At 39.2% G+C, this 27,550-nt stretch overlaps 1 protein-coding gene across 2 annotated transcripts in view; it reads right to left on the minus strand.

Moving 5' to 3' along the window:
• galnt18a (UDP-N-acetyl-alpha-D-galactosamine:polypeptide N-acetylgalactosaminyltransferase 18a) overlaps window positions 1–27,550 on the minus strand; it is a 183,502-nt gene that overhangs the window by 29,809 nt on the left and 126,143 nt on the right. For both annotated transcript variants that reach the window (XM_044355427.1, XM_044355428.1), the window contains exons 7-9: window positions 17,666–17,851; window positions 15,237–15,374; window positions 5,195–5,290 (exon numbers count right to left, since the gene is read on the minus strand). In XM_044355427.1, coding sequence (XP_044211362.1) covers window positions 5,195–5,290; window positions 15,237–15,374; window positions 17,666–17,851 — 420 coding nt within the window. The remainder of the gene's footprint in view (window positions 1–5,194; window positions 5,291–15,236; window positions 15,375–17,665; window positions 17,852–27,550) is intronic.

Raw genomic sequence — 27,550 nt, forward strand, 5'->3', positions numbered from 1 at the left:
CACTCATTCAACTTTTTAAAACTGCTTTTAATGCATAATAATCTAATAGTATATGTAACACTCTAACAGAGCCCATTTAGCTCTCTTCTTTCACTCTCTAGCTCCCTCGACCACAGCTGCTCTCTCTCTCTCTTTCTCGTCTTTTTTTTTTAAATGAGTCAGGAAGCCAACAGCAAAGTCTAACTTTAGTTTTAACATTATGAAACCAACAGAAATGTCCTCCCCTCCTATTAGCAATGTCTTTGTACTCTCCTACGGCAGGGTTTAGCTCTGATCAGTCTGATTGCTGGCTGTGATTGGCCACTGCAGCGTGACTTCGGGTTGTGTTTCTCCAAAAGTTGACTCTGGATCAACTTTCTCGCCACAGGCCAGTGCAGCCAAAACTCCCGCAGTCTAAACGCACTACCCCCATTCAAATGAATGGGAGGGCTGGCGTTCTCGCCGCACCACCTGATTCGGTCTGAATATGGCCTTAGTCATTTGATCCAGTGTTCTTATGAAAACATTGATTAGGGCAGCTGTAAGTAAAGAATCTCAATACTTCTTCCCTGTGAGTGCATGCTTGAAAAACACCCACTTTATGGCAAAACTATTTTTTGGTATTCTACACATGAGTCATGAATCCCTAAAGTGCATACTGTATGAGCACCGTCAAAACTTCTAAAATCTCTTTTGCGCGTGAGCTGACACATTTGCACAATTCCTGACTCCAAGTGGGAGATCAGAGTCTGTAAAAAAACACTTTTATCAGGACCTTCAGGTGAACATTTTTTTATTGTACAGGTTCTATTGACAGTACAGCGGATGTGACATGAATGCAACATGAGGTCGATAGCTGTGGTCATTTACTGGCATATATAAAGAAGTGCTTAGCTGAACACTTGGCAATGAATTCCTTCCTCTGTGTGATATCTCTCTCACTCTCGGTTTGTTAAAGTCTCTCTCTCTCTCTCTGCCTGTCTTGCATATCCTTCCAGGCTTCCCTCCCCTCGTCTGTGTCAAGTGGCTGCCACGGAAATTGAGGAACGTTATGCATCGTTGACATTCAACAGTTCATCAGGTATTCAAAGCCATATCCAGCCATCCAGTTGGACACACACGCACACACACAGAAATGGAGTGATTCTCTTCAGAAAGAAGAGGACTCAGAGGTAATCTAAAGGATTGGACGAATCAGAATAAAAGGATCTGAATGGGAAATAAGAAGTACTGGTGGGAATAACATTACAAAAGATACTCCACATGAATAAAGAATAAAGAGTGAAAAGTGATAACGGCATGACAGAAGACCTGAGGAATATTTGAGTCTTTGATGTTGGCTATGAAACAGTTCCTGTTGCTTTTTGCTCTGCATCCTCAGGCGGCTTATCACTGATTTTTCAGAACTATTACACATAGCATCTTTTTGGCAGTCCAAGATCAATTCACACCAGATCTGATAGTGAAAATGGGGTTAGTGTTGTTTCACCATATGTCAATTTGAGTAGGGTTTGTCACCAAGGTCTAAAATTTCATTTGGCTAATGCACAGAGCGGCTGTTTGTGCATGTATGTGTGTGAGAATATCCATTAACAGCAAAGATTATGGATCTATCTATTATATACTAACATTCTCTAATCCCTCGATGATTACAGCAGCAGGTACAGGACAGATAATAACTTCAATTTCCTTTTATGTGCAGCGTAATGTATGATTCTAAAAGCCCAAATCTCCAGTCTATCAAGTGATTAGTTCCCCTTGCTGATCTTGTACTGTGTAATGATATTTTGCTGTTATCTTGACTTATCCTAGTAAAGCCCAGATATATCACTGTTATCTGGAGATATGTTACAGTGCAGTGGGTAAATTATGGATTGCTAGAAGTAATTTTCCTTTTTGGTAAGATGGAATTCCTCCACAAATAAAAAGCGAACAAATTATCTGTTCATTTGTTCTACCTTTAATACCCCCAAATAACTCTGTTGCCGGCTAAATCTTGCTTCGCTACCACTAACTGGAGAAGCACACGCTGAGCTTTGAAAGTAGTTTTGTCAGAGTTCAGAGCATCAAAACAACCTCTAATATTTTCACAAATTAGAATCATACAGGCCAAATGAATAATACTGCATCATTCTGTGTCCCAGGGGAGGGAAATAAAATTGGCCCACAGGCCTCAATTTGGGCAGTTCTGGCTGGTACTGAGGGCAATCTGCTCCGCCACAGGCTGAATACATTTACCTGCTATCTGTCCTTCCCATCCCCAGTGTGTCTGAGCCAGGTCCATGTTGTGAATGTGTAAACTTTTCATAGAGTGCCTCTCAAGCCAAACCAGCGCACTCTGAATTAAGTTTTAAAAGTAAAAAAGCTCAAAACCCTTTCCACACCTCTATTTCTTGTGTTTAAATAAATAAATACATAAAGAAAGAAAGAAAAAGAAAAGTAGACATCCTCCATTCCAAAACCCTCCAAACTCAAGAGCTGAGCCCAGAAAAGAGTCTCCTATGTCAGCTGGTGCTGAGACTAACTGCGCCCTCTCAGACACACTCTGACCAGTCTCACACCAACACTGCTTTTCAAACACCAATCAGAATAAACCAAATTATAACGCAATGTAAAGGAACCTATTTGGAACCTTGGAAACAAGAAACTAAAAGCCAAAGTAGATCAGAAGGTCATCTGGCCCTAAAAAGAGATGATGAATTGGCAGAATATCTACTACTCTACTGTCAGAGCTAGAAAGCAGAGACAGATCCTCACCAAGTACAGGCTCACTGACCACAAATTAGCAATCGTAAAAGAACGACACAAAAAACCATGGCAACCAAAAGAAAACAGAATATGTGGTCACTGTTCGACAGGTGAGGTTGAGACAGAGATGCACTTCTTCTTACAATATAAAACATTCAATAAAATAAGGAACATTTACTTTAAAAAGTTAACAACTCTAGAATTTCAGATTTCAAAGAGTTTAATGACCTCTCAAAATTAAAAAATACTCCTAGGGGAAGGAGACAGGGCATATCTTGATGCCCAATATGTATCAACATAACCTGAAACACACACACACACACAAACTGTCTATACTATACATATATATACATAGGTACATAGATATACTAGATATAATTAATATATTTCAATCTTAATGTTATGTTAATGTCATTTTTAATCATTGACTCTTGATGCTTTGGCAATATGGTTGTTGTGTTATTCATGCCAATGAAGCAAATTTGAATTTGAATTTAAATAAATAAAGACAGTAAAGGAGATGAAAATGTACTAATACAACTAAATTTCTTTATCAGCACCTGCTGATTATGCTGTCTCCAGGAGAGAGAAAATGTGAAAAGGAAAAGACAGGAGAGACAAGAGAAATGCCAACACAGCTGTTTCAGCGGCTGATGCTCTATTGCTGAGTATGACCCAGATAGAAAGTTTGATTTTTCAGATGTCAAGGCGCCGGTCAAAGCTATTAACTTTACTAACAGTGGAGGCGAGGCTTGGAGTGTCCTGAGAAAGCTCTTCTAGATGCCGGGCCTGAGATGTAGTCAAGTCTAGTGGTGATTATGCAGGCTTCTTTATGGCAGCCGTGATATAATGCGGACAGTAAAATATTAATCTTTAATTTGTCGAAATGGAGAATATTTCAAAGTGGTGAAAAGTGGAAATATACAGTCACACTCCCTTGGTGTTTGAAGTGTTTTCAGTAATGCCATTAAAGGGGCAACAAGTGCAGACTTTACTGCCCCTTAGAATCAAATAGCCTTAAATCTGCAGAGGGCTGATAGAGTTGTTGATTTGCCTCAGTGACTCAAGGATTAGTTTCAGATATTTCAGCTGCAAAGGCCAAACAGTTTCACTCTACAAGCAAAACAGCATAAGCCAAAGCAGTATTATTAAAGCATGGTGATAGATTAGCTTTTTGCTAGCATTCCCCCTCTAATTAGCCAGCTGAGTCATTATGGAAATGTGACTTTTCCATTTATGTAAATTACCGGCCCCCATAACTCCATTTTACTGATATCCGTATATGGAGAAAGTCACCACAATTTATAATCTACTCTAACTACAAACAGTGCAATTTCCTCCTTACTTGGGGATATTTAAAGCTGCACTAATCAATATTTTTCATATTAACAATTGATCAAATGTTAATGTGCAATGTGGAAGAGGTTGTTCATAGGGACAAACCCACAGAGAATTAATGCTCGAACCTTTAGTTCTCCCTCAGCTCTACAGAGCCTTTTAGCACCTCTTAGCTCATTGTTTTGGCTTTAGGCTGGCAACTCTCATCTTATCAACATCATTTCCAGCAGCAGGAGGCTGTTTTCAGCCAAATGGTTCTGATAAATCCACTGTATACTACCTGCCTAGACAAAGTTAGGGACTAGCTCGTGAACATCATGGAGAATTTTACTAGTTTAAGAGGCAAGTATTTCCCTCAGGAGTTGGTGGAGACCAAAAACAGCTAAAAAGAGAGTGAATTTTGACTGACATTCATCAGGTGGACAGACACATGACTTCAAATGTATGCTAATGTTGCTCCATGTCTATGGATGTGTTAATAAGCTTAACATATTTAATGTAATAACTTTCTGGGGGAATATACAGTAGTCGTGTCCACAAGTGACTCCTCATCACAGGTTGCATCCATTAGTTGTGAGCATTTCAGTCAAAGAGTGATTTTCGATTTTTTACAGGCCTGAAGGGGTCAAGCTATCCAGTATTTCACAATAAAAATGCAAAGATTAGAGAAAAAAAATCTGAATTTTGTTTTTAATGTTTCCCAACCCAGTAATTATCTGATGACCCCTTATATTCATGTACATAACCTTGTGGGTGCCTGACCCTCAGTTTGGGAAAAACCTTGACAATATGTTATGTTCTCAAAAAAACTATTTTATAATGTGATAATATTTTTGTGGATTGAAGTTTAGAACTAGGACAACATACTGTATGTGGTTTAGTCTTACACAGACTATTATACATTGTTGTGTAGAGAACAAAGAGATATCACTCACCCATCTCTCCTACTATAATGCAACTTTATGCAATGTTTTCGCACTCTAAATCCTTCATTTAAAATAACAAAGGCTGCTAGGGAGTCAGATCATGTACTGCTGATAACCTCTCCTGTGTGATCAGTTTTTTTTTTAGTTTTTGTGTTTCATGTGTTTGGAGAAAACAAAGCAGAATAGAAAGAGAGCCCACTGACCTGCGGTGTCATACCATGACAGACATACATGATGGGAACATTGTCAGTGTCCGGTCCTTGGTCCAAACACAGGTCATCTCTGAGACTGTTCTTCAACTGGAAAAATGAGGGAGAGTAAAACAGGGAAAAGGGGGGTAGAAGGAGTAGGAGAGAGAAAAAAATGAAAAAGTGATCTAATGTATTTAATGTATCCCATTAAAACTCTCCGTAGATGGGTTTTAACAGGCATACATATGTCTAAGATTGTAGAACACATAAGAAAAAGGAAGAAGAAGAGGACACCTCTCTCTCATACACACATTTAGGCTGGAGATATACTTGCTTTTTAACCACGCCTTCTGCGTTGTGAAAGGAATTGTTCACATACTTGCCTATGTATTTTGCTGGTTACTGGAGGATTCCACTAGTGAGCACACCAGACAACTAAGGATATAAATAGAACTTATGGATTTGCATGATGTAAACAATAAACATGGTGACACTCGAGGAGGTGACTATTTTGTTAATTCTGAGATCACGACAGAAAAAGCGACAGTGGCGCCATCATAGGTGGTATGTAAGGCCCCTAAATCAAGCACATTATGACAATGGTGAGTATGTTTCTGCGAGAAACTGATGATGAGAAACACCACCAGTAATTTCAAATGTCTGCCAGGATGTTTGATGATTTTCCCCGTTGGATTAGCCCACTGATTATACACCACAGCACACGCAGTGAGCCAGTCAGTTCAGCAGGGCGGCTTGTGGTCACCCTCCACTTTCTACCAACAGGCATCAGCTTACAAGCCTCTCCAGCCATACTGCCCCTACACTGCTCCTACCGTTCATGTGCGTAGGATACGCAAGGCAGCCTTCATGTGCAAGTGAATGCGTAGTTAAAAACAAGTATATCTCTGGCTTTGGTCATCACATTTGCGGCACTATTTCTCTCCTCAATGCAATTTCAGGCTGTCAGAGCTCAGCAGCCTTTGGACAAAGGGAAGCCTCTGGGCTTACCTCAGGCACATTCACACCGAGCCAAGGATGTAGTTAAAATGCCTTTATTGGTAAGGGCATATCAAAGTTTAAAAATATCACCAAAAGGAGAATGCTGGAGAATGTCACATTCCACTCTGGCATTTTAACTACATCCTTGGCTCAGTGTGAGTGTGCCTGAAGTAATATCAGAGGCTTCCCTTTGTCTATAGTTGACCAGTTTAACTTCTAGAGCACCTTGCATTTAACTGGAGGTTACTACTTTATAACCATGAACACCTAATATTTCTTAATGTTGCTCAGCAGTCTTTTATTTAATCATAAAAACATGGGAAAGAAAATGCAGCTCATCTTTAGTCTCATTTTGTTTGTCTCTTGTGAAAGGACCTCAATAAAACTAATCCTGTGTTTTACAGACTAATAGCAACTACAGATGGGTGATAAATTAAAGTAAAAACCAGTAAAAGTTTGAATGCTTGACCCCTACAGTGAGGGGATCCAGTGTCTCTGTTATGCTTTGGGGAGCATTTTGCTGGCATGGTTTGGGACCACTTGTCCCCTTAGAGGGAAGGGTCACTGCAAATCAATACAAAGTTTTTCTGAGTGATCACCTTTATTCTATGATGAAACATTTCTATCCTGATGGGAGTGGTCTCTTCCAGGATGATAATGCCCCAATTCACAAAGCACAAGGGGTCACTGAATGTTTTGATGAGTGTGAAAATGATGTGACTCATATGCTATGGCCTTCACAGTCACCAGATCTCAACCCAATTGAACACCTATGGGAGATTTTGGATCGACATGTTAGACAGCGCTCTCAACCACCATCATCAAAACACCACATGAGTGAATATCTTTTGGAAGAATGGTGTTCATCCCTCCAGTACAGTTTAAAGACTGTGGAATCAATGTCAAACTGCATTGAAGCTGCTGTGGTAGCACGTGGTGGCCCAACACCTTACTAAGATACTTTATGTTGGTTTTTCCTTTGATTTCTCAACCGTCTGTAGATTTATGCTTTACATCTTTGAGGATATAGTTCAACATTATTAGATTGCTTTCTGAGAGCGAGATGAAAAAGCCTGATTTCAATCACATGTCTGTGCATTCAGTTGGGAGCTGGAGTCAGGAAATGTTCAGCCTAGCTTTGCATTAAAGGATAGCTTCACAATTTTTCAAATGTGTCTTCAAACAACAGTCAAGGGTCCATATGAACACTGAATGAGGTTTTCTTCACTGTAATCATTCCTTCTGTTCACACTGGCTATTAAAAGATCCCCTTCAAATGTGTTTTCCATATAAGTGATAATTCATTTTGTGCAGTCAGCAGTCTGAAGCCCCTTTCATACAACCTATTCAAGGCGAGAATGTTGCACTGTTATTCAACCTAGCCATTCTGTATAAAATGTATGAACATTGGGGGCATTGTTGTCCCGCCATTAAGCCAGCAGTGGAGGTAGTCACATTGTAGATTCGACATGTGTGTAAAAGGGAGAGCTGGCATGGCGGAACAGTCAAAACTAGACGCTGACGCTGTTGTGTCACATGTCATGCCTCTGATTCTGGAATGTGGACATGCTATCTAACATCACACATGGGGACAACTATACGCCGGCTTTGTTTGGTTCAGTGTAAAAAAGCAAAGCCGGCATAATGAGGGGTCGTCTTTACGGCAATATTGTGGGATTTCTATTTAAAAGGGGCTAGAGTTAGTCATATCAAGTGGATACAGTATCTGCCACATTTGCAGTCTTTTTAACATCAAATTCCCTCTTTGTGTTTCCCTGTTGAGCTGCGGTGGAAGTATAGTAACAAAAAGAGGGATTTTGGCACTAAAAAGACTGTAACATTGAAAGATATCTACTTGATTTGACTCGCTGAAGCTTCATATTAGCTTCAGTTAAACTTTTAAATACATTTTTTGCACAAATGGAGGACTGTGGATTTTGTTCCCCATCACTTACATTGTAAGTGCATTATGAAGGGATCTTCTAATGGTCAGTATGAACAGAAGGAATGATTACAGCAAGAAAATTCAAAAAATTTCAATGTCCATTTTTTGGGAATCTGATTATCGTTTTAAGACAGACTTGAAAAATTGTGAACCTGTCCTTTAACACTGGAGGTAGACGAAAACAGCTTTGCTAGCTGCTAAAAACATGGCTATCAACACAAGCTGATGTATTCACAATTGTACATCTTTTGTTTTACTAATACATGAGTGGTGTTGGTGAGTTTATTTTTTCACTCTGGCACTTTGGACAGAGCCAAACTAGCTGTTTCCCTGCTTCCTCTGTTTAGCCAGTTTAGCTAGATACACATCCTGACTCCGGACGTGTACTTAATGCACAGATATGAGATTGATATTGATATTCTCATCTCACTCTGAGGAAGAAATAAGTGTAGCTCAAAATGTGGAAGTATTTCCTTAAGCTAATTACAGATATATATGGTTTTATTCTATAGATGTGATGTGTAAGGCACATTTTTGGTCTATGACATACAGATCTTTGTTTCTCTCCCTACCTGCGTCCTTCTCTCCCCTCTAGCCCACACGTCTTTCTTTCTCTGACTCTGCATTATGAGTTAATCCATTATGAAAGAGTGGTACACTACATCGCTCTGGTTGTGTAGCTAAATTGAAGACAAATGGAGCCACAGCAGGCTAATTACTGCTTGCCAGGAGAAAGTCATACAAACACTTTAAACTAACCTTCACCTTTTTTTGACAGCTGCAAAGTCATATTTCACAAAGGAAAATCATCTGTACTTTTTAGATTGCAGGTTACACTTTTAATTTGGCTATTTTCCACATTACGGACTAATTGTACAATATATGTAAATTAGTGCAGGAGATCAATATACTTCAGTTTGTCCTTGTTCTTTGAAAACATTTACAAGGGTCATGAATTCATATTTTAAAGGGAATTTCAAGTGTATTTCCACTTTTGTGGTGATCTCATTTTTTTAAATAATGTTGCTAAAGTTCCTAAATCTCAGGAATTTACGTGGTTAGTGCAATGTTATCCTAACCAATTATGTGTAGAAATAAACCAGAATTATCATTTAAAGGCAGCTGAAAGGACAGGTTCATGATTTTTCAAGTCTGTCTTAAAACAATAGTCAGATACCCTTGCTGTAATCATTCCTCCCATTCATACTGACCATTAGAAGATCCCTTCATAATGCACTTAAAATGTAAATGATGGGGGCCAAAATCCAAAAGCCTCTTTCTGTGCAAAAATGTTTTTAAAAGTTTATCTGAAGCTAATATGAAGCTTCAATAGATATTTTTCATCGTACAGTCTTTTTAGTGGCAAAGTCTCTCTTTTTGTTGCTATACTTCAACCACAGCTCAACAGGGAAACACTGTCTGAGGAAACACGAGGAGGGAAATTGATGCTAAAACTGTAAATCTAACAGATATCCACTTGATATGACTGACTCATATAACTCAGACTCAGACTTCCTCAAATTACAGTTAGAATTGTAGAAATGGTCCCACTTTGGGAAATCACTGCAATTTCCTTCGAAACAGAAACACACATTACTTTTAGGTTAAGACCTGATATTCATGATCAGACTAAGTCAGCTCTAGTTTGACACAGCTGTAGTGGAGAATTATCCCCCCAAAAATTGGATTATGCAACTTTAAGTGCAGCTACAGTATTGTAATATTGAAATGGAGATTGATGTCAGTGACAACAGTTCCTTTAATTCACAGATACATTCAGAGAGCTTGAATGTTATAGTTGCCTTTGAATGTTCATAATGTGTTGTAGTAAATGTTCAGCTTTCTGAGTCTAACATTGTACACCTTTACTTTGTACACATTCAGCTGCAGCCATCTTAAATATGCCATTCAAGTGACCTTCAAAAAGTGGTGATTCGAATACAAATGTCTTTTTATTTACTCAATCTCAACCATTCTTGATAAATGTTAGCAAAATGCAAAAATTTTTAAAGATGAATGAAGAAGGTTATTGGCTGCATCTCTGTCGGATCCAATGTCATACTAAACTGAGCTCTAGGTGCATTATGTGGAGTTTATTATGAGTGAACAGGAGGAGACCTTCATTTTCTCCTAATGTCTTTTACATAAAGCTTTTTATCCATCTGCTGAATGGTTGGTCTCATTGAAATGCCCACTCATCCCACTTGCTGCTTAGATAGATCACTTGCTATATCTCTACTTCAGTACTTGCTGCATCCCACCACTCCTCCCTGTGCTCCTCTACAGTCACATCACATACAGTCCTGCGGGGGTTTCAGCACGGCCTGAGCTTAGCTTTCTATTTCACAATATCTCACGTTGCTGTCACACTTATTACACTGGTTCAATCATTTGGTATTTTACTGATCCCCAGAGGGTATTTCTCTCCTCCTGCCCCTTTTCAAAGAGAGGTCAGAGGTCAGGCTCAGCTAAACAGCAGCAGCCCCCGTGCTGGTAGGGATCCAGTGTGTTGCTCAAAGGCACAACAGCAAGGCGACAGTGTGGAATAGTGCTATGGGAAAACCATACAGATGGTACTGTAGTTTGCGCTCTATCCTGTATGTATGTTCATTGAAATGTCTGTGTTACCAAGTACGGTACAGTAGAAGTGAGCTGAGTTACAGTATATTTGGTAAATTGCTGTATTTGGTAATCTGACTTTTGTTTCACTTTATTACTGATATTCAAAGTTGGAAACATTAATGCAAGTGCTAGTGCTAAGTAAGCTTTGCATGCTGGGATGTGGATGAGTGAAAGCAAGTTGCTAGCAGCTAACCTGGAGAGTGAATTGAGATCTGAGCTGGACTACCTCAACAAAGTATGTTGCATTTGGCCAGAAGTCCTTCTTCAGGACCTTCTTCCTGTGTTTCAGATCTAACTCCCGCCCCCATAAGCAGAGCAACCGCGGGGTCAGGGGGGATGGCCGCCCCAGGGCCCCCATTCAGTAAGGGCCCCTCTGGGGACATAGCGCACAACCCCTCACACGCAGCAGGAATAGCAGAGCTTAACTCTCTCAACTTCCTCTATTCATCTTCTATGGTAGTTCTTATCACTATGGGTGTAATACCTCCTCTGACCACAATGTGGGTTGCATTAACAGAGTGGCGCTGACTGCATTTCCGCTTGTTCTTGACTGCAGAAGCAGCGCTTTAAAGTTTATGACTAACTTTGCTGAAAATCCAAAATATGAGATATTCACGTCTTTTATTTTTTTGTGTTTGTACACGGATGAGGCCAAACTATCCAACCTCACTTTGCTGTGTGTTGAGCAGGACATAAACATTGACATCATGAGGGAGAGGAAGATGAAGTTTTTAAAAGGGAGCGTCATATGTACAAAGTTTGTTAAACTGTTTGGATTATTTTGTTCTATGGAGGATGGTGGAATACACAAATGGACCAGCGTTACACTAAACCACTGCTGGCTGAGCAAGGACAACAACTAGTTAGTGAAACATCCATAATTAGTCTTTATTAACTTAAATTTTGGTTATGAAGGAATCAGTCAGAATATTAGATTGATCTGTTGTTAAACTCCATGCTTGCTGCATCTCAGCACCTGTCTGTGTCACTGTCTGTGGTGTTGTAGACTGTCAACTTTGTATTATAGGCCTAGAATAGGTCTTGTAGTGATGTAGACCGCTGTGTTAATTTTATATTTATGTTATTCCTGTGTAAGAAAGATATGGTACTGAGACAGTGCACCTGGCCTGTCGCTGTCTATCAGCGGTGGTGCTGAACTGTTTGTCAATCGATGCACGTAGAGTGCTGCGTGCTGTCTTCGGTGCTGAAACATTGGAACTCCATTGACAGCCTCTTTTCTTCTTTTGTTCTTCAGAACATGTTTGTTTGACAAAGTGGCTTCACTGTATGTTTTCTTAGGCTTGCTTGGCTTGATAAGTGACAATTCATGATTATGGACAGGATATATCAGCTATTTTACAGTTGTGAATTTTAAAATGACTTTATCAGAAAGGCCCCTTGAGAATGCTCTGCTCCCCCTGTGCTGAGAGACTAGCTCCGCCCCTGCCCACCCCAGAAACAACTAACCAATGAATTGAGTGAAACATGCGATGACATGATGCATTTTGGTTCGCTTGATAGTGCTTTACAATGTTTCTGCTGCTCGTTAACCCATCCATACTCCCACACCGGTGGCAGCAAGCTACCATGTAAGGTGCAGGCACAACCAATTTGATGTTCAGTATCTTTCCCAAGGACATTCTGACATGTGGCCAGGAGGAGTTGGGGATCGAACCAACGACCTTCTGATTAGGGGAATGCACAAGTTTACCAACTCATCCGCTGATTGGATCAGAGCTAATTGGCTGTAAGCTTGAGAACGCTCATGTCCTTAATAGTTTTTCTTAAAATGTGGGTTTTCTAGCAGTTTTGGGGGAATTTACATTCTACAACTAATGAATTACACATGGTGGATGTTTTATATGGTGATTCCAGTGTTTTTCAGTATTTCTAACCAATATAGCTATAAATGAATAGAAAGATAATCATTAATTATTTCTCCGAAAGAAATCTATTCCTGACAATGTCAACAAGTTTTTGACAGCATTTACATGTTGGAAAAAAATGTAGAAAATATAATTGAACATTTAAAGAAGTTACAAAGTCATGCCATAAGAAAATGAGAAAAATCTAAATAATTAAAACCCTTTCTCTCTGGTGTCTCTGGTGTCTCTGGTGTGGACTTGTTATGACCTCAGTGAGCCTTAGTGAAAGATGATGAGACAGTTCAAGTCCACGACAGTGAGAGATTATGTTTCATTTGAAACAACTTGCCGAACCTTGATGTGATATTTCCTCTTTGTTCATTGTTTACCTTGTGTGAACGCTGCATTTCTCCAGCTTTTGTTTCATGTTAAAAAAGAGATGAATGTATAAACAGCATCACAGATGGTATCACACCAGAATACTTGTTGCACTCACTCCAACTGCTATCTCCTGTGAGAGTTTGTTTTTGTCAAATATGTAAACTTCATATCTACATCTCTCAGATGTCACTGTGGCAACGCTTTCATCTCACGCTCTCAAAGCGGAGCCCCCGCACATGCTCAGTAGTGTCAACAAATAACTCCATCCAGCTCACACAGTGATTGAAGTGTTTATCGAACAACAAACACAAGAGGTGGCACGGAGGCAGTTTTCAGAGCTAGAGACTCATTTGCTGCTGCTAATGTCTGCGTGGAACGTTACCAGCCTTTTTTTACCCTCATCAATTCATAATCTTTTTTTTTTGTTCTTTTCAGTGACAGACTTGAAGTCATGCAGAGAGTCAATAAAGCTGAAAGAATATGACCTTTTCAACCTGCAGGAAAAAGGTTCTGAGTGATGATTATTTTCAGACTCTTGCAGTCTAGCTTGAAGAAGATAGATGACTTAAACTATACCTGCACTCGAGCTGTAAGTTTAAAATGTTAAAAAGAGACCATGATCAAAAATCACAATCAAAAATGGAAATATATTATTAATGCTGGGACTCAGCCTAGAACTAGTCATTTTTCTTCCTCTATCAGCAGGCGCAGTCAGAGCGGTGGGATAATTCTGCTCAGCTTTCAACAGATTACTGTCATTTTTCAATTATGCAAAATCCTCCGACAACCGTTAGCTGAAGAGAGAAATAGCCATGCAGAAATTAAATGGCATAAAAAGGTTCACTCTTTCAATACCCTGCTGCTGTGATTTGAAGTGAGCTCTTAACACAGAGCATACAGTATATCACATGTTGTGCGTGCAATTAAGCTTCAGCGTTAATGGAAAAGTTGAGGTTTAACAGCTTGAAATAGTTGGAAAAGTAAAATTTTAATGTGAATGTTTAGTTATGTGGAGGTGTTTGTGATATTTGGCTACTTATGAAGGGACTATAACCTCATGATATTTGGTTGGTTTCGGTTTTTGCCAGTAAACCACAGACAACTCTGGAAATGGCCAAACAATAAAACACATGGGTGGTTTATATGATACAGATTTTGGTGGGAAATCACCCTGGAAACCCTGGAAAAAAGAGGAATATAGGCGACATGAAAAATAGAAATTAGCCTCAGTGTTAATGGAAACATTAAAGTTCTACAGCTTGAAATATTTAGGAGTTAATTTTAATGGAAATGTTTTGACATTTCCACTGGCTGTATATGCTATTTCAGTGCTTGACATCACTATAACTGAATGGTTTTTGGTTTGTTTCTGTATGAACCATGGACAACCCTGGAAATGGCCACACAATCAAATACTACAAAAAAACAACAACAAAAAAACTAAACCTGGGTAATGCAAGAATGGAGGAAAAAAAAACAAAAAAAACATGTGTGTGTGTTTGTGTGTTTTTTGTTTATATATAAATATATATATATATATATATATATATATTCCTATATATATATATGTATTTATGTATGTATATATATGTATTTATGTATGTGTGTGTATACATATATATATGTGTGTGTGTGTGTGCGTGTGTGTGTGTGTGTGAGTGTGCATATGTATGTATTTATGTATGTGTGTGTATACATATATATATATATATATATATATATGTATTGTATATATATAGTGCCAATCAAAAGAAAAAGAGAGATCCCAGCATTCAAAAATATGACAGCAACACTTTTGTTCCTTTATCTAAATAAAAGCACCTTAATTATGGGTGCACACCATTAAGAGTCTTTGAAAACATGGTTGCCTTTTGACTCACGGAAAAAATATGTTCACACACCACAACAAAGGCACATTAATTTTTGATAAAGCAAAAGGAGTGTCTTGTTCCTATTTCATAATGAATTCAAATACTCCTGAATACTTTATGTTCTGCTTTGAATAGTTTCTGTACGTGTAGCCACCAGTGGGGACTGACTGTGGAAGCGTATGGTGTAGTGTTTTAAAAGTGCCGACTGGGATCTAAATTTTGCAGATTTGCTCCGGTGGGTTTTTTATATCAGATGAATAGCAGTGTACTTTAATTAATGAACATATCTTTCAGAGTAGCGATAAATTATTTTAGTCAAATTGAGGTTCCAGACTGGAAACTGTGAGAATTTAGGACAAAATTGAACTCACCACTCCATAAGCAACGGTGTTGCTGTAGGATCGGAGCTCTGGGTAGATGTTGGAGAGGAACCAGCTGAACGGTCGGCACTTGAGTCTGGATCGCAGGGCCTTTCTCCCAGAAATGTCCCCAATGTTAATTCCTGAGTTCTAGAGAAGGAAATAAATACAAACACATCAGTTTACTTTTGAGTTACAGTGAGCTTCATTTTCCTTATCTCCAGTGTTGCAAGAAATAAAAAATAACTGGTGCAGATTTCAGGGGTCTCAGAATCCTTTCAGCACCACTGTGTCCTTCGGATGACAAGAGCTAGAAATAATAACTGAGCAGGAAGACAGGAAGAAATGTTTAAAGAGCAATCACAGAGAGAAAAGTAGGGCGTGTTATTTGGTGGAGAGACTGTGAACTGAGGAGACATTTTGAAAAGAATAGCTGCAAGCTCACAGTGGAAAAGACAGCAACACCCTGGGCAGTGAGAATAATGAACAGCATTTTCCACTATTTTCTGACATTTCATAGAAAATAATAAATTATTTATAAACTGTATATCATAATAAATTATTGATAGATTAATCAATATTGAAAATAAGTGTTACTGTGAGCACTGTTTCTAAAAGGTATAACTTAGGTGTCTCACCAGAACTGATATGGTTCATAGAGGATTTGTCCGTACAGGAGTGAAACGAGGACCAGTGGAGAGAGATGTGTTTAAGAGGAAAGCAGCAAAGATTATACAGAGAGTAAGAAAAAGATACAGATAGTTATTAAATTATAACAAAGGGTCTGGAGTTTATCCAACTGTATTTAGATGCTTACTTTATGCCATAAGAGTTGGGGTGCAGAAGAGAAGGGGAAGTGGTAATGCTTGTAAGGAAACAGTTCTGTTTTGTAGAAAAATACAGTTGAATGCATAACATATGTACTAAATTATGTGTTTACACTGAGGAGTGTAGATGAATGTGAGATCAATGGCCTGTTCTTGACACAACTGAATTACTTTTAGCTGAAATCAGGCAGGTTTTAGGAGGACTTTGGGCTGGAGGGTTTTGTTGGACCTGGCAGATGTTTTTACAGTATGGATCATACAGTAAGTGACAACACAATTAACTGTGTCACAGTTTCCATCCCCTGTTTTGTAAGATGCATTTCAGCACTGCAGAGTTGTTTTGACAAAAAATACATTTGCTAATAACAGCAAAGGACAACAAGCAAAATTTCACTAATGATAAATTACTTATGAGTTACAGTTAAAACTTCTCATGCTAAAGTCACTTTACATAGACAAATTCTGAAATTCATTCAAGTCAAACTGTTTTATGGATTGAGATGAGATTGGTTATTCATACCTTACACTGTGGTTAACAATGATTCTACATGACTGTGACAGCTGCAGTTGAGTGGCTCAATGGGCTTTCTACATTGAAGGAACCAAGTAGCCTAAAGAGAGGCGGGGGGTTGACGCCCATGGCTTCAGCTTCAGCACCGGCTGTACGGCTGGAAGATCCCCAGCCAGAGGGAGAACATTTGCCAGGCAGCACTCCACCAAAAGAGGCTTATGCTCCAAGGGTGACGGCCACAACGAAGCCGCCAAGGACTTTTCAGCAGAGAAGTGAATAACGTGCATAGAAGTTCTTAAGTTGAAAACAAGTCCACATTTACCTACAAAATATGTGCTGAATTAAAAAGTGGCTTCTCATGTTACTTTATTTTTAAATGTTGCTTGCCTTACACCTACAAACAAGGCCTATGGGTCATGCTTTCAGCGCCTTCAGAGGACATGCTCCCAGTGTTTCAGAGCAGAGAATACTGCTTATTTTTCCACAATTTTGAAACCAAATTTGATGTACTTGGCATTTTTACTAATCATTTAAATTTGGCTGGGTGGTAATTACACATTTTTCTGTGGTGTGACAAACTCAGAACACATATTTATTATTTGCTTTACACGGACTTTAAATACAAATTAAAACAGACAGAAAAGCGGCTTATGTTTATATACTATATTATTAGGGTTAATTAAAAACACTTGTGAAAATAGAAGCCATCCAATCTCAAATATTTGAGGGAGCATGTACCCTTATTTGCTTTTTTTTTCCCCGAGGGGGATGAGAAGATTGATACCACTGTCTGACATAAGAGTGGTACTAATCTTCTCATCTCACTCTGCGTAAAAGTAAATAAACACGTTTCCCAAAATGTCAAACTATTCCTTTAATAAACTGACTTACAATCTTGCTCAGGTGTAATTAAACCTTCTATGTTCCCAACTAATTATCCCATTAACCTCCATGATGTCACCACTCATGGTTGCTAGGAGATTTGTGTCACAGCTTCTGTGCAAAAATAAGCATATCCACAATTACGCACACACACCCTCCCACATACGGAAAACTGTCAAAGTATCAAACTCCCAACACATGTGTGTGTACTGTCTGTTTACCTGCAGTGGAACATTCCAGGCCATGTAGACGTGACTCTTGTACTGGTCCATCCAGACCTCAGCCACCCTCAGAGCGTTACGACGCACGTGGGCTGTCAGGTTCTCAGTGTAAGGTTTGTGGGCACGCTCGATGTGAGCGATCCTGGAGCAGGGCAGGACTTCCACGCTGCCGCCACACTGCCATACCTTGGTTACAAACACACAAAAATGCACACACATCAGTAATTGCAGGGACTTCAAAAGTACAGGTACGGATATTTTTAGAGCCTGCCAGGTACATGCCAGTCAAACCTGAATCCTTTAAATAGGGGATTAAATGCTTGCAGCAACTGAACCTGCTTGATAGAATTAGCATGAATAGAAAGGTATCACAGGAAAACACTGAGCATGCCCACCCAGGTGCTTGTTATTTTTACCCACTTTGCAGTTTGTTGATAGTGAAAACTGTCAAATATGTCACAGTCTGCACAGGCCTTGCTAGCATCATGACAGGCCCATCAAATACAGAATAAATATCTCATTTGGTTCACCATGAATGTAACACAAGTGTGCAGCCCCCTGGCATTCATTGTCAGTTGTGTCTATATTAGGCCTATGTTACTTGTATCTGAACTGTATCAGAGGTATAAGAGCATGTTACAGGTAAATGAGCTCCATGTGTGGCTAAGGCACCAGCCGACATTACATTTTTTAAAATCATTGCCACTACAGTGTTCAGTCAACTGATACTCATAACATGGTAAAAACAAATATAAAACAACTTCTGAAACAATCCTTACAATGCATACACTTAAACTGTCCCCAGCGCACGTCAACTAACTTTACAACTGCTTTCATTTCTTACTCTTCAAATTAAGTCTTACACTTACATTAACACTCCAACTCATTTATTGTAACTCAACTTACATTGAAACTTTCAGTGCTAATTGCCATTTAAACTTCTCTCAAATCTTTTCAGGGAAATGTAGCCTTTTTCAGTTACCACTACTATTTTCAGTAAACTGATGCCTTTGCAATGGTAACACAAATGTCTGACTTTTAAAAAGTAAACCAATGCATATTTCAACCCCTTTAGGAGTTGAGTTTATCCACCAAACAAGCGCTGGAGAATGCTGACTTGAATGGAAACGCCTGTTCTCTCTATCCCGGTCTTTCACTTTGTTTGTGCGTGCGCGCTATAATCTCTCCTGCCGGCCAGCCTCCTTCCCTGTCTCCTTCCAAAGCAAAGAGTTACCGCAGAACAGCAGTAAAACTGTAGCACTGGCCCGGCGCCCAGGCAGGAGCACAAACTCCAGCCAAATTCTGAGATAATACATGCTTCCTTCAGAAATACCTCAACATTCTCTATAAAGGATTTAAAACATGGGGTGGGAGTTTAAGGAGCTATTCTTCGAGTATAACAATCTATGTCTGAGCATGTGGGTGTGCAGAGTGAGATAGAGACTGAGACGCGAAAAAAAAAGTGAGAAAAAAAGGAAAAAAAAGAGGAGAGATTCAGAAAAGAGTGTGGAAACATAAAACAGGAAAGGTGAAGGAATGAAAGAGAAGGGAGATAAAGTGGGAAGTATAGAGAGAGGATAAAGAAAGTGAAATAGAGGGAGAGAGATAACAGCGTCTCCTCGTCTTCTTGAGTCATCCTCTCCATAAGTCTTTTTCTTTTTCGGTCTCATATCCTTTCTTTAAATAAAAAGCCTTCTCCTGTGGGATAAAACAGAGTTATGCACCAACTATTACCCAGCAAACATCGCTGAACATTGTTTTGACACCGGGTAGTTACGGTTCATGTGTATGTGTGTTGGCACACACAATGTCTGGGTCTTGTGTCTGCCTGATTTATATGTGTGTCACCAAGACAAAATGCAGCACATTTACATCCCTAATTGTCTCTCAGTCTGTCTTCTCCGGTTTAACGCGGAACAAATCTCGCTTGTGGAGTAGTGGTTTTAAAAGTTTTAATGAGAAAATGAGAGGCGAAAGGCAACAACAAATGAAGTTGTGAATTATAAATCACGCAGAAGACGACCGCCCGTTGTGATAAAAAAGACGGCATGAGACAATGAGCATTAAATATGCACAATATTACGCCACGGCACAGATGAAGCTTCATAAAAACAATCTTTATCACAATAGGAGTGTGCAGGCCAGAGATATGGTGCGCTTTTGCAGAAAGTGGAAAAAAAAAAATTTGCTGATAACAAAAGACGCTGTGTTTGGTATGAATATAAATAGAACAAACTGGCTGGTTTCTGACTTAAACCATGGGTTGAAGTCAACACATGATGAATTAGTTAGAGAAAGAGCAATGCCCCTGAGACACATGTACAGAACTGATTCCGTCAAAATATCACTGCTAAGTTACATAATCATTGATCTGCAAAGGGGTCTTTTGCAGTGAAGTTGGCAAAAAATGGAAATATTGACTTTTCCCTGTCAGCCTTGATGTGTTTATAGTCAAAACTATGTGGCATGAAATCACTGACGATGATGTGTGTGTGTGTGTGTGCAGTCGGGGGTTGTTGGAGCTACGTTTGATGTCAGGTTCTGACTTCTAATACCCCCTGGCACTAGAAGTGTTGGCTGTAGAAATGAAATGTCAGTACTCTGACTGATGCTCTTGCTAACCTTTTGTTGCCTTTCAACCGTTTAAAAACCTGACAGACGGACAGATGGACACGGGTAAACCTGTCCAGCTCCAGCCCACCATGTTGTGCGAATAACCACACAGTGAGCTCGACAGTAGCTCTGAAGTGCCTCTCCACCGAAACGGGTTCATTTCAGTTCAGTGTTTGTTGTCATAGCTGCAGAGGGCAAATGATTTGCAGCGCTGTGCATGACTGTTGGCCCCTCTTTCACTGAATAGGCTAAAATGTAATGCGGGCAGAACGGCTGACAGCTGGAGGCAGCATCTGATGTGGGTCAGAAAAACACGACCTCCTGAGGTCGCTTTGGTGATGGTGAGATCTCCTCCTGCAGAGGGACCGGCTGTTCGTAGCCTTGCTACTTATGCTACACTGGATAAGCCATCCAAGTCTCCTCTGTGCTAATGTCAACAGGTGTTCAAGCAGTTTGTCTCTACAGTAGGGGCTTATACAGAATAATTATATGCCAAAAGAGCTCTATAATGGAGAGCAACCTCTATGGACGTTTCCAGAGGCACTCATGATCTCTGCACTGCGAGCAGCTATGGAGAAAGCCATTATCAGACTTGTAATGCTTGACTGTAGAGGTTTGACATTCAAGCCTCATATGGAGAAAGTCAAGGCTGAGCCCCGCACAAAAAGCTTTTTATGAGCCAAAGAAAGACACATTACTGACAATGACCCAAACTGTGCAGAAACAAGGACATTTTAAGCCTTTGGCAGATTTAGCAATTTATATTCATGACATCATATGTTTAAGATATCAGGTCAAAGCCGTGTGTGCCGTAATTCATATCATGAGTATCCTTTCCTTGTTTGAGCTGAACCCAGCGTCTCCCGCTGGCACTGCAACATGACTGACCCAAACTGATGCCTACTCAGTGCGTTTCACTCTACATGAAATCACACTCACAGCTGTGGAGGGCATGCTCTATTATGGGGGGGGTGGGGTAGGCGTGGGCATGAAAGTACCAGGCAAACTTTGGATGCCACTCTACATCTGTCACTGTGGACACTGATGGATGCCTTGGTTGTTCAGCGGTTTATTTATATTACTTACTGTTTACCTGTACATCAGCATGTGATATTACATTGGTGGTACGTTGTTTTTAAATTGATACCTGAATATGAAATCAAATCAGTCTTGTTACAGGTTATGGTTCTCTTTATTTTACTTTACTGTGCGTTCTGGTTTTGTTGTGTAGTGAAAAAGTACCCTGAATAGATAAAATGCAAGATGCCAGCAGCTTGTAGGCTGTTGGGAGACTGTATCAGACTGTATCTGACCATCATGTGGTTGTCACTGTACTCAGAACAAGCTGTCCTGTCAAAAGCAGCACAGCTCCTGAGGATCACTGTAGATATAGTTAATAAGTTCACAACATATAGAAAGTGGTAGATTTGTGTGATTGTGCGACAGGCTGCTTGCAGATATTACACCTCACTAAGCGCAGCAGAGCAAAAAAATGGACTCAAGAGTAGAAGACTTCACTTCCACTTGGCTCTGAGTAGCTGAGACCCGACCCGGGACCAAATTCCACTGATCAGGTCTCTAGGGTTTCGTTTTTCTGCTGCGAGTCTCAGGTATGTATGTCTGATATCTGAGTGATCCAAGCATACGAATCAGCTCTGATCATGTGGTGTGTTTTGAGGCAACAGGAGAATGTAAACTGTGAAGTGAAGAGGAAGTGAAGAGGTGTTCTTTGTTGATATGAAGAACAAGTTAAAGCAAAAGGAGAACAAGGATGTAAAACCCACTGGCACATCAGCTGTTTGCTGCTGTTTTATGCAACTAGTTGACTGAGATGAGAAAAATGTTCAAGGGAAATTAAGTTGAGCTCATTTTAAGAAAATCAATCTACAAGATTTATTCTGTTAAATGAATTTTGGATTTTTAGAAATTGATTCACAGATATTAAACAGGCTAGAACATTGTCTTTTGTCTTTTGTTGCTCAGTTGGCTACAGAATATTTTATTGTTGGTGCAGGAGATGGAATAGGACCTCCAGTTATTTATATAAATTTGTGTTTGAAGCATATAAACAATTTATTTTCATTTCTATGACTTTACATTTGTTCTTAGGGCATTATTTTCCCACCAGGGCTGCTTGTTAATTGATTATTTGTTAATTGAATTAATTGATAGTGCATCATGCTGCTGCCGGTCTTTGTGTTCTCTCTCTCTCTGCATTTTGGATCTGGTCAGGTCAGGTCTATTTGAGTTGGGTGTCTCTTTTTTGAAAATGAATTATGCACGTCAGGTTTGGGTAGGATATCCACAGTTCCATTTCAGATCTGAAGACCTTTACTCAAGAGCATAAATAAAGTAGCTTAGTATCCAAGAAATTGGTTACTGAATACACATAGAATTATTTGATTCTGCAGTTCATTATTTATGTTCAATGCCAACATTCAGTGCAAATGCAGGAAATAGTGTGCTCTTTGTATAACAGGGTGGATTATAAGGGGTGTGGATGGTTGTATGGTGAGTCTGACTTTTATGTAGAAGACCAGAACTTGCATCCTTTCACAGACATGCAATGGTATTCAGTTTTTTATTTACAGTATGATCTTTCCCTAACCTTAACTATACAGTAATCACCGAGCACAGATACTGTACAAAGCTAGAATATGAAAAATTCAATGTAAAAAATCATTCACTCACCTCATCCTCCTGCAAGCCAAGAAGACCTTGACCAATCGTTGTGAAATTCAAACATTTTAAACAGCGTGAAATGGTGAGAAGTCTGACCAAGTGACTAAAGAACAAGCCCTTCGTAATAAATGAACAGTACCCACAGGAGATAATGGACAAAAGGAAAGTGTTGTTCCCCATTTTCCGCTCCAAAAAGGCCAAGAACAATCAGGTGAGTCTGAACCGCAACAAACTCAATAATCAATAACACTAATAACACCCTATAACACCCTATTTAGGGACCCCAGTCTCATTCCTTGGTTGTATTAATAAAAGAAGATAGAAAATGACTGATCCTGTTGAAATAACTCATGAGAATTCATAGTCCTATATGAACGTTTCTGAAGGCCTTAATGTGAATAGTTCATATTTTTTTGTTGGCAAAACTTCTTTTTTTTCTGAACTAAGATGATGTAAAACACAGAGCCCACAGATAATGAAGGAATATATCTAATTCAAAAAGTAATTGCTGTTTATATGTATATTCAGTGCAGAAGTCTATTATGTAAAATTACAAGTCATTATTATTATTTATTAATTAACTTTTCCTTCCTCTTTTTTTAATTACATTTTTCAATTAGTATTACTTTTTTAAATGTCTCATAAGGTGCTGCTATTAACCCCTGCTATAGAAATATAATAAGAATTGAAGCTGTGGTCTCACTCTCTCATGTGTGTGGACATGCACGGACGCACACACTAAATAACACTTTACCTCTCATGTACATGTCTATGTATGTAGATACATAGACATGTGTGTGTGTGGGTATGTGTATGTATGTATGTGTGTATATATATATATATATAAGGTATATATATTATACCTAGTTATCTTTTTACTTATCCATCCCTCCTATACTCCTCTCCCCATTTCACCCCATTCAACAACAAAGTGTAATTGCTACCATTCCCATCACTGACCCAACTCTCTATCTCTATTCTGTGGCTACATCTCTTTCTCTACTCTCTCTCTACTCTTTTCTTTTGTTTTTATTAAGTAGCCCTGCCTTATCAAAAGACCTATGCATCCCAGTTGATATACTATATATCTACATAAATTGTTAACTGTAACCAAATGTATACTGTACTCCACGCCTTCCGCCCCTTCGCCCTCACTAACATGAACTTGTGGTTCTCCGAACATCCCCTCCCCTACCAACAATCACATTACCACTACCCATTACCTTTCATCACCGTCAACAATTACTCAGTATCTCCATACCCTCAGTATCTCTACCTTGCCCAGTCCTACCCATACTGTCTCAGAATATAACATCTTGGAATATAAGAGGAATCAGCTCCCCTGCAAAAAGAGTATGAACCATCTACATAAACTGAAATCAGACATGTGTCTATTACATGAAACCCACCTCACAGAGGCAGAGTCTCAGAAACTCAGGGCCGGATGGATTAGCCAGACCTACCACTCAATTTACAACTCTAAAAAACGTGGTGCTTTCATTCTGATTAGCAAAAACAGACCATTTCCCCATAAATCAGCTGTAACTGATCCAGAAGGATGTTTCATTATCATCAACACTGACTCTCCCACTTTCTTTCACTCCATCTTTTTAGAATTAGCCAACTTTCCCAATTCTCATATTATTCTAGGAGGTGATTGTAATTCTGTATTGAACCCAGATCTTGATTGCTCCTCTATTTTAACCTCCCACAAGCCCTTCCAATCCTCATCTACAATTAAATAATATATGACTGGCGGATATCTGGAGACTATACAATCCAGACAATAGAGAATATTCCTACTACTCCTCATACCACAAAACATACTCCCTGCATTGAATTTTTTCTGATCAACAACTCACTCAAGCATAGAGCAATAGAATACAACATTCACTGTATTATTATTTCAGACCATGCTGCAAGCACTCTCTGGGAAACAGCAAAAGCAACTCTAAGAAGTAGAGTGATAGCATATTCCACAAACAAAAAAAAGAAGAAACTGCAACAGAACATTTTCTACAGCAGGAAGTGAAGACTGGACACCCTGGTCTCTCAAACACCTACAGACAAAATCAGCAAAGAATCACTCAAAACCAAACATGAACTTAACAGTCTTCTTAACAAAAAAAGTGAATACAACCTCCTTAGACTCTGTCAACAACATTTTAAATTTGGTAATAAAACTGGTAAACTGGCTAACCAAATGAAACAACAATCTGAAAAATCTAACATCACATCAAGAGAAGATATCTCTGGAAACACTACACACCCCTGATCATGACACCACATCTACAGAAGATTATGTTTTTCTGAGGAATATCTCCCTACCAAAACTCTTCACAACCCAGGCAGAGATTTTGGATAAACCAGTCACCCTAGATGAACTGAGGAAAGCACTACTACTCATGCCCGACAACAAGTCCCCAGGTTTAGATGGATAGCCAGTATATTTTTTTATAAACATTTCTGGTCCCTTCTCTCACCCTTATTTTTCAAAATGATCTCCGATAGCCTCCATAGTTTTAAAATTCCCCATCATATGAATACTGCCCTGATTCTACTTATCCTTAAATCAAACAAAGACTCTACACACTGCTCCACCTACTGCCCTATATCTATAATAAACACTGATGTTAAAATTATAAGCAAAGCTTTGGCATTATAACTGGAATCTGTAATTTCATCACTTGTGCACCAGGATTAGACTGGTTTCATCAAAGGGAAACATTCCTCAGAAAATATGTGAAGACTATTCAATATAATTCATCTATATAAAACCAAAACTGACACTGATTAAACATCCTGACATTACTTTCTCATCACTTCCGTAGCCTCTTAACATCAACCCTTTTTTTTTTTAAGAAAATGTTTTTACCTTACTTGGCATATACAACTATATTCATTTCAGCCCAAAAAAATACTACCACAGATTTACAAACTCTTTTCCCAGCATGACAATAATGTTTCAATACCAATAGACAAATGGACATCAGACTTGAATATTCATCAATCAGACATCAACTGGAAAAACATATGCAACAACACATCCTCCATGTCATACAACTCAAAAAATCAGCTAATTCAATACAAGGTCCTTCACAGAGTACACATCACCACTCACAAATTGTACCATATGGGCTTCACAGACAGCAGCACCTGCACACACTGTCCCACTGGAATAGACAATCACTTTATGCATTCTGGCTCTGCGCACCAGTTAGGCGGTTTTGGTCGGAGGACATGGGAATGCTGTCTGAGATCCTCAGCCTCAGCATCCCGCCCTCCCCTTCAATCTCTCTGTTAGGTGATCTCTCCTAACATACAATCCCAAAACATCTCCAAACTTTCATCTTAATAGCGTTAACAGCTGCCAAGAAAATCATATTACTCAATTGGAAAGACACAACGAAATTATCAATCAACCACTGGCTCAATCTGTTAACAGACCACTCAAACCCAGAAAAGCTCACATCAACCCTAAAGGACAATCTGATCCCTTTCCACAACACCTGGTCTCCTTTCCTGCAGTTCATACAGAGCTGATTCCTGCAATGCTAAATCTGTGGAGTACTTTCATGTATGCATATGTGGGTAGGTACATATGTGCATATATGCACATATATATATAAAGTAGCAGTCAAAAGTTTGGACACATCTTCCCATTCACTTGAATGAGAAAATATGCCCAAACTTTTGACTGGTACTGTATGTATGCTGGTGTATATTTTTACTGTTGTTTTGTATGATTTTCTTAACAGACATTTTTGGTGTTGGATTATACAGAAAAATCAATAAAATATAAATCACAAAAAAAGCAATGAAACATTCTTTTGACGTTCTTGTCTGCCGATTGGAACAGGATTGAAAAAAAAAATACAGGGGGTTATATCTTGGTGTAGGTCTTTCGGAGTTAGAGTAGATTTTTACATCTGATGGAATGGAAGTGTATTTGTTTCATGAGATGGATTGGTGATGGATATTAAAACACTTCAGGCTGTAGCTGGACAAAACTTACCTTTCCTCTATTATTCAACAGCTGTGCTACAGGTTAGGAGTAGCAGAGCATGACGAGACAACAGTCTTGCTACTGGAGGGTTTTATTATTGTCTTCCACTCCACACTAGCAGGTCTGGAATACTTTTTAATATGGTGAAACCTTTACACTAATGTGTTTGAGGGTTCGGAGACAGGGCCAGTATGGGATTGAGCCAAACACCACAGCCAGTGTAGCCCATACCAATGTACATGTGCCCTGCATGGGTTTTTTTGCTACAAGAATTTCAGGTCACAACAGGTAATTACTCTATTTTCAGAAACATTATTAAGGAGACATTAGGAGTGAAATATTAAATTAAAGGAGGGTGTTAGTCACAAAAATAGTGACCTGTAGTTCTTGCTGCTTGTCCAACCGTAGCTCCATGCAAGCTTCATTCTCATTTGCCAAAATGTGATCTTCTGGCTCTATGCATGTGTCTCCTTCATATTTTTATATTATTGTAGAGGATTACAAGACTGGAATAGGGGAAACTGGTGTTTGGTTGCAACAGCTATCAACACCTCACAACTGGATATGATAAGAGAAAGAGAAAA

Source organism: Thunnus albacares, chromosome 7, assembly GCF_914725855.1.
Source record: "Thunnus albacares chromosome 7, fThuAlb1.1, whole genome shotgun sequence".
Classification (NCBI taxonomy): Eukaryota; Metazoa; Chordata; class Actinopteri; order Scombriformes; family Scombridae; genus Thunnus; species Thunnus albacares.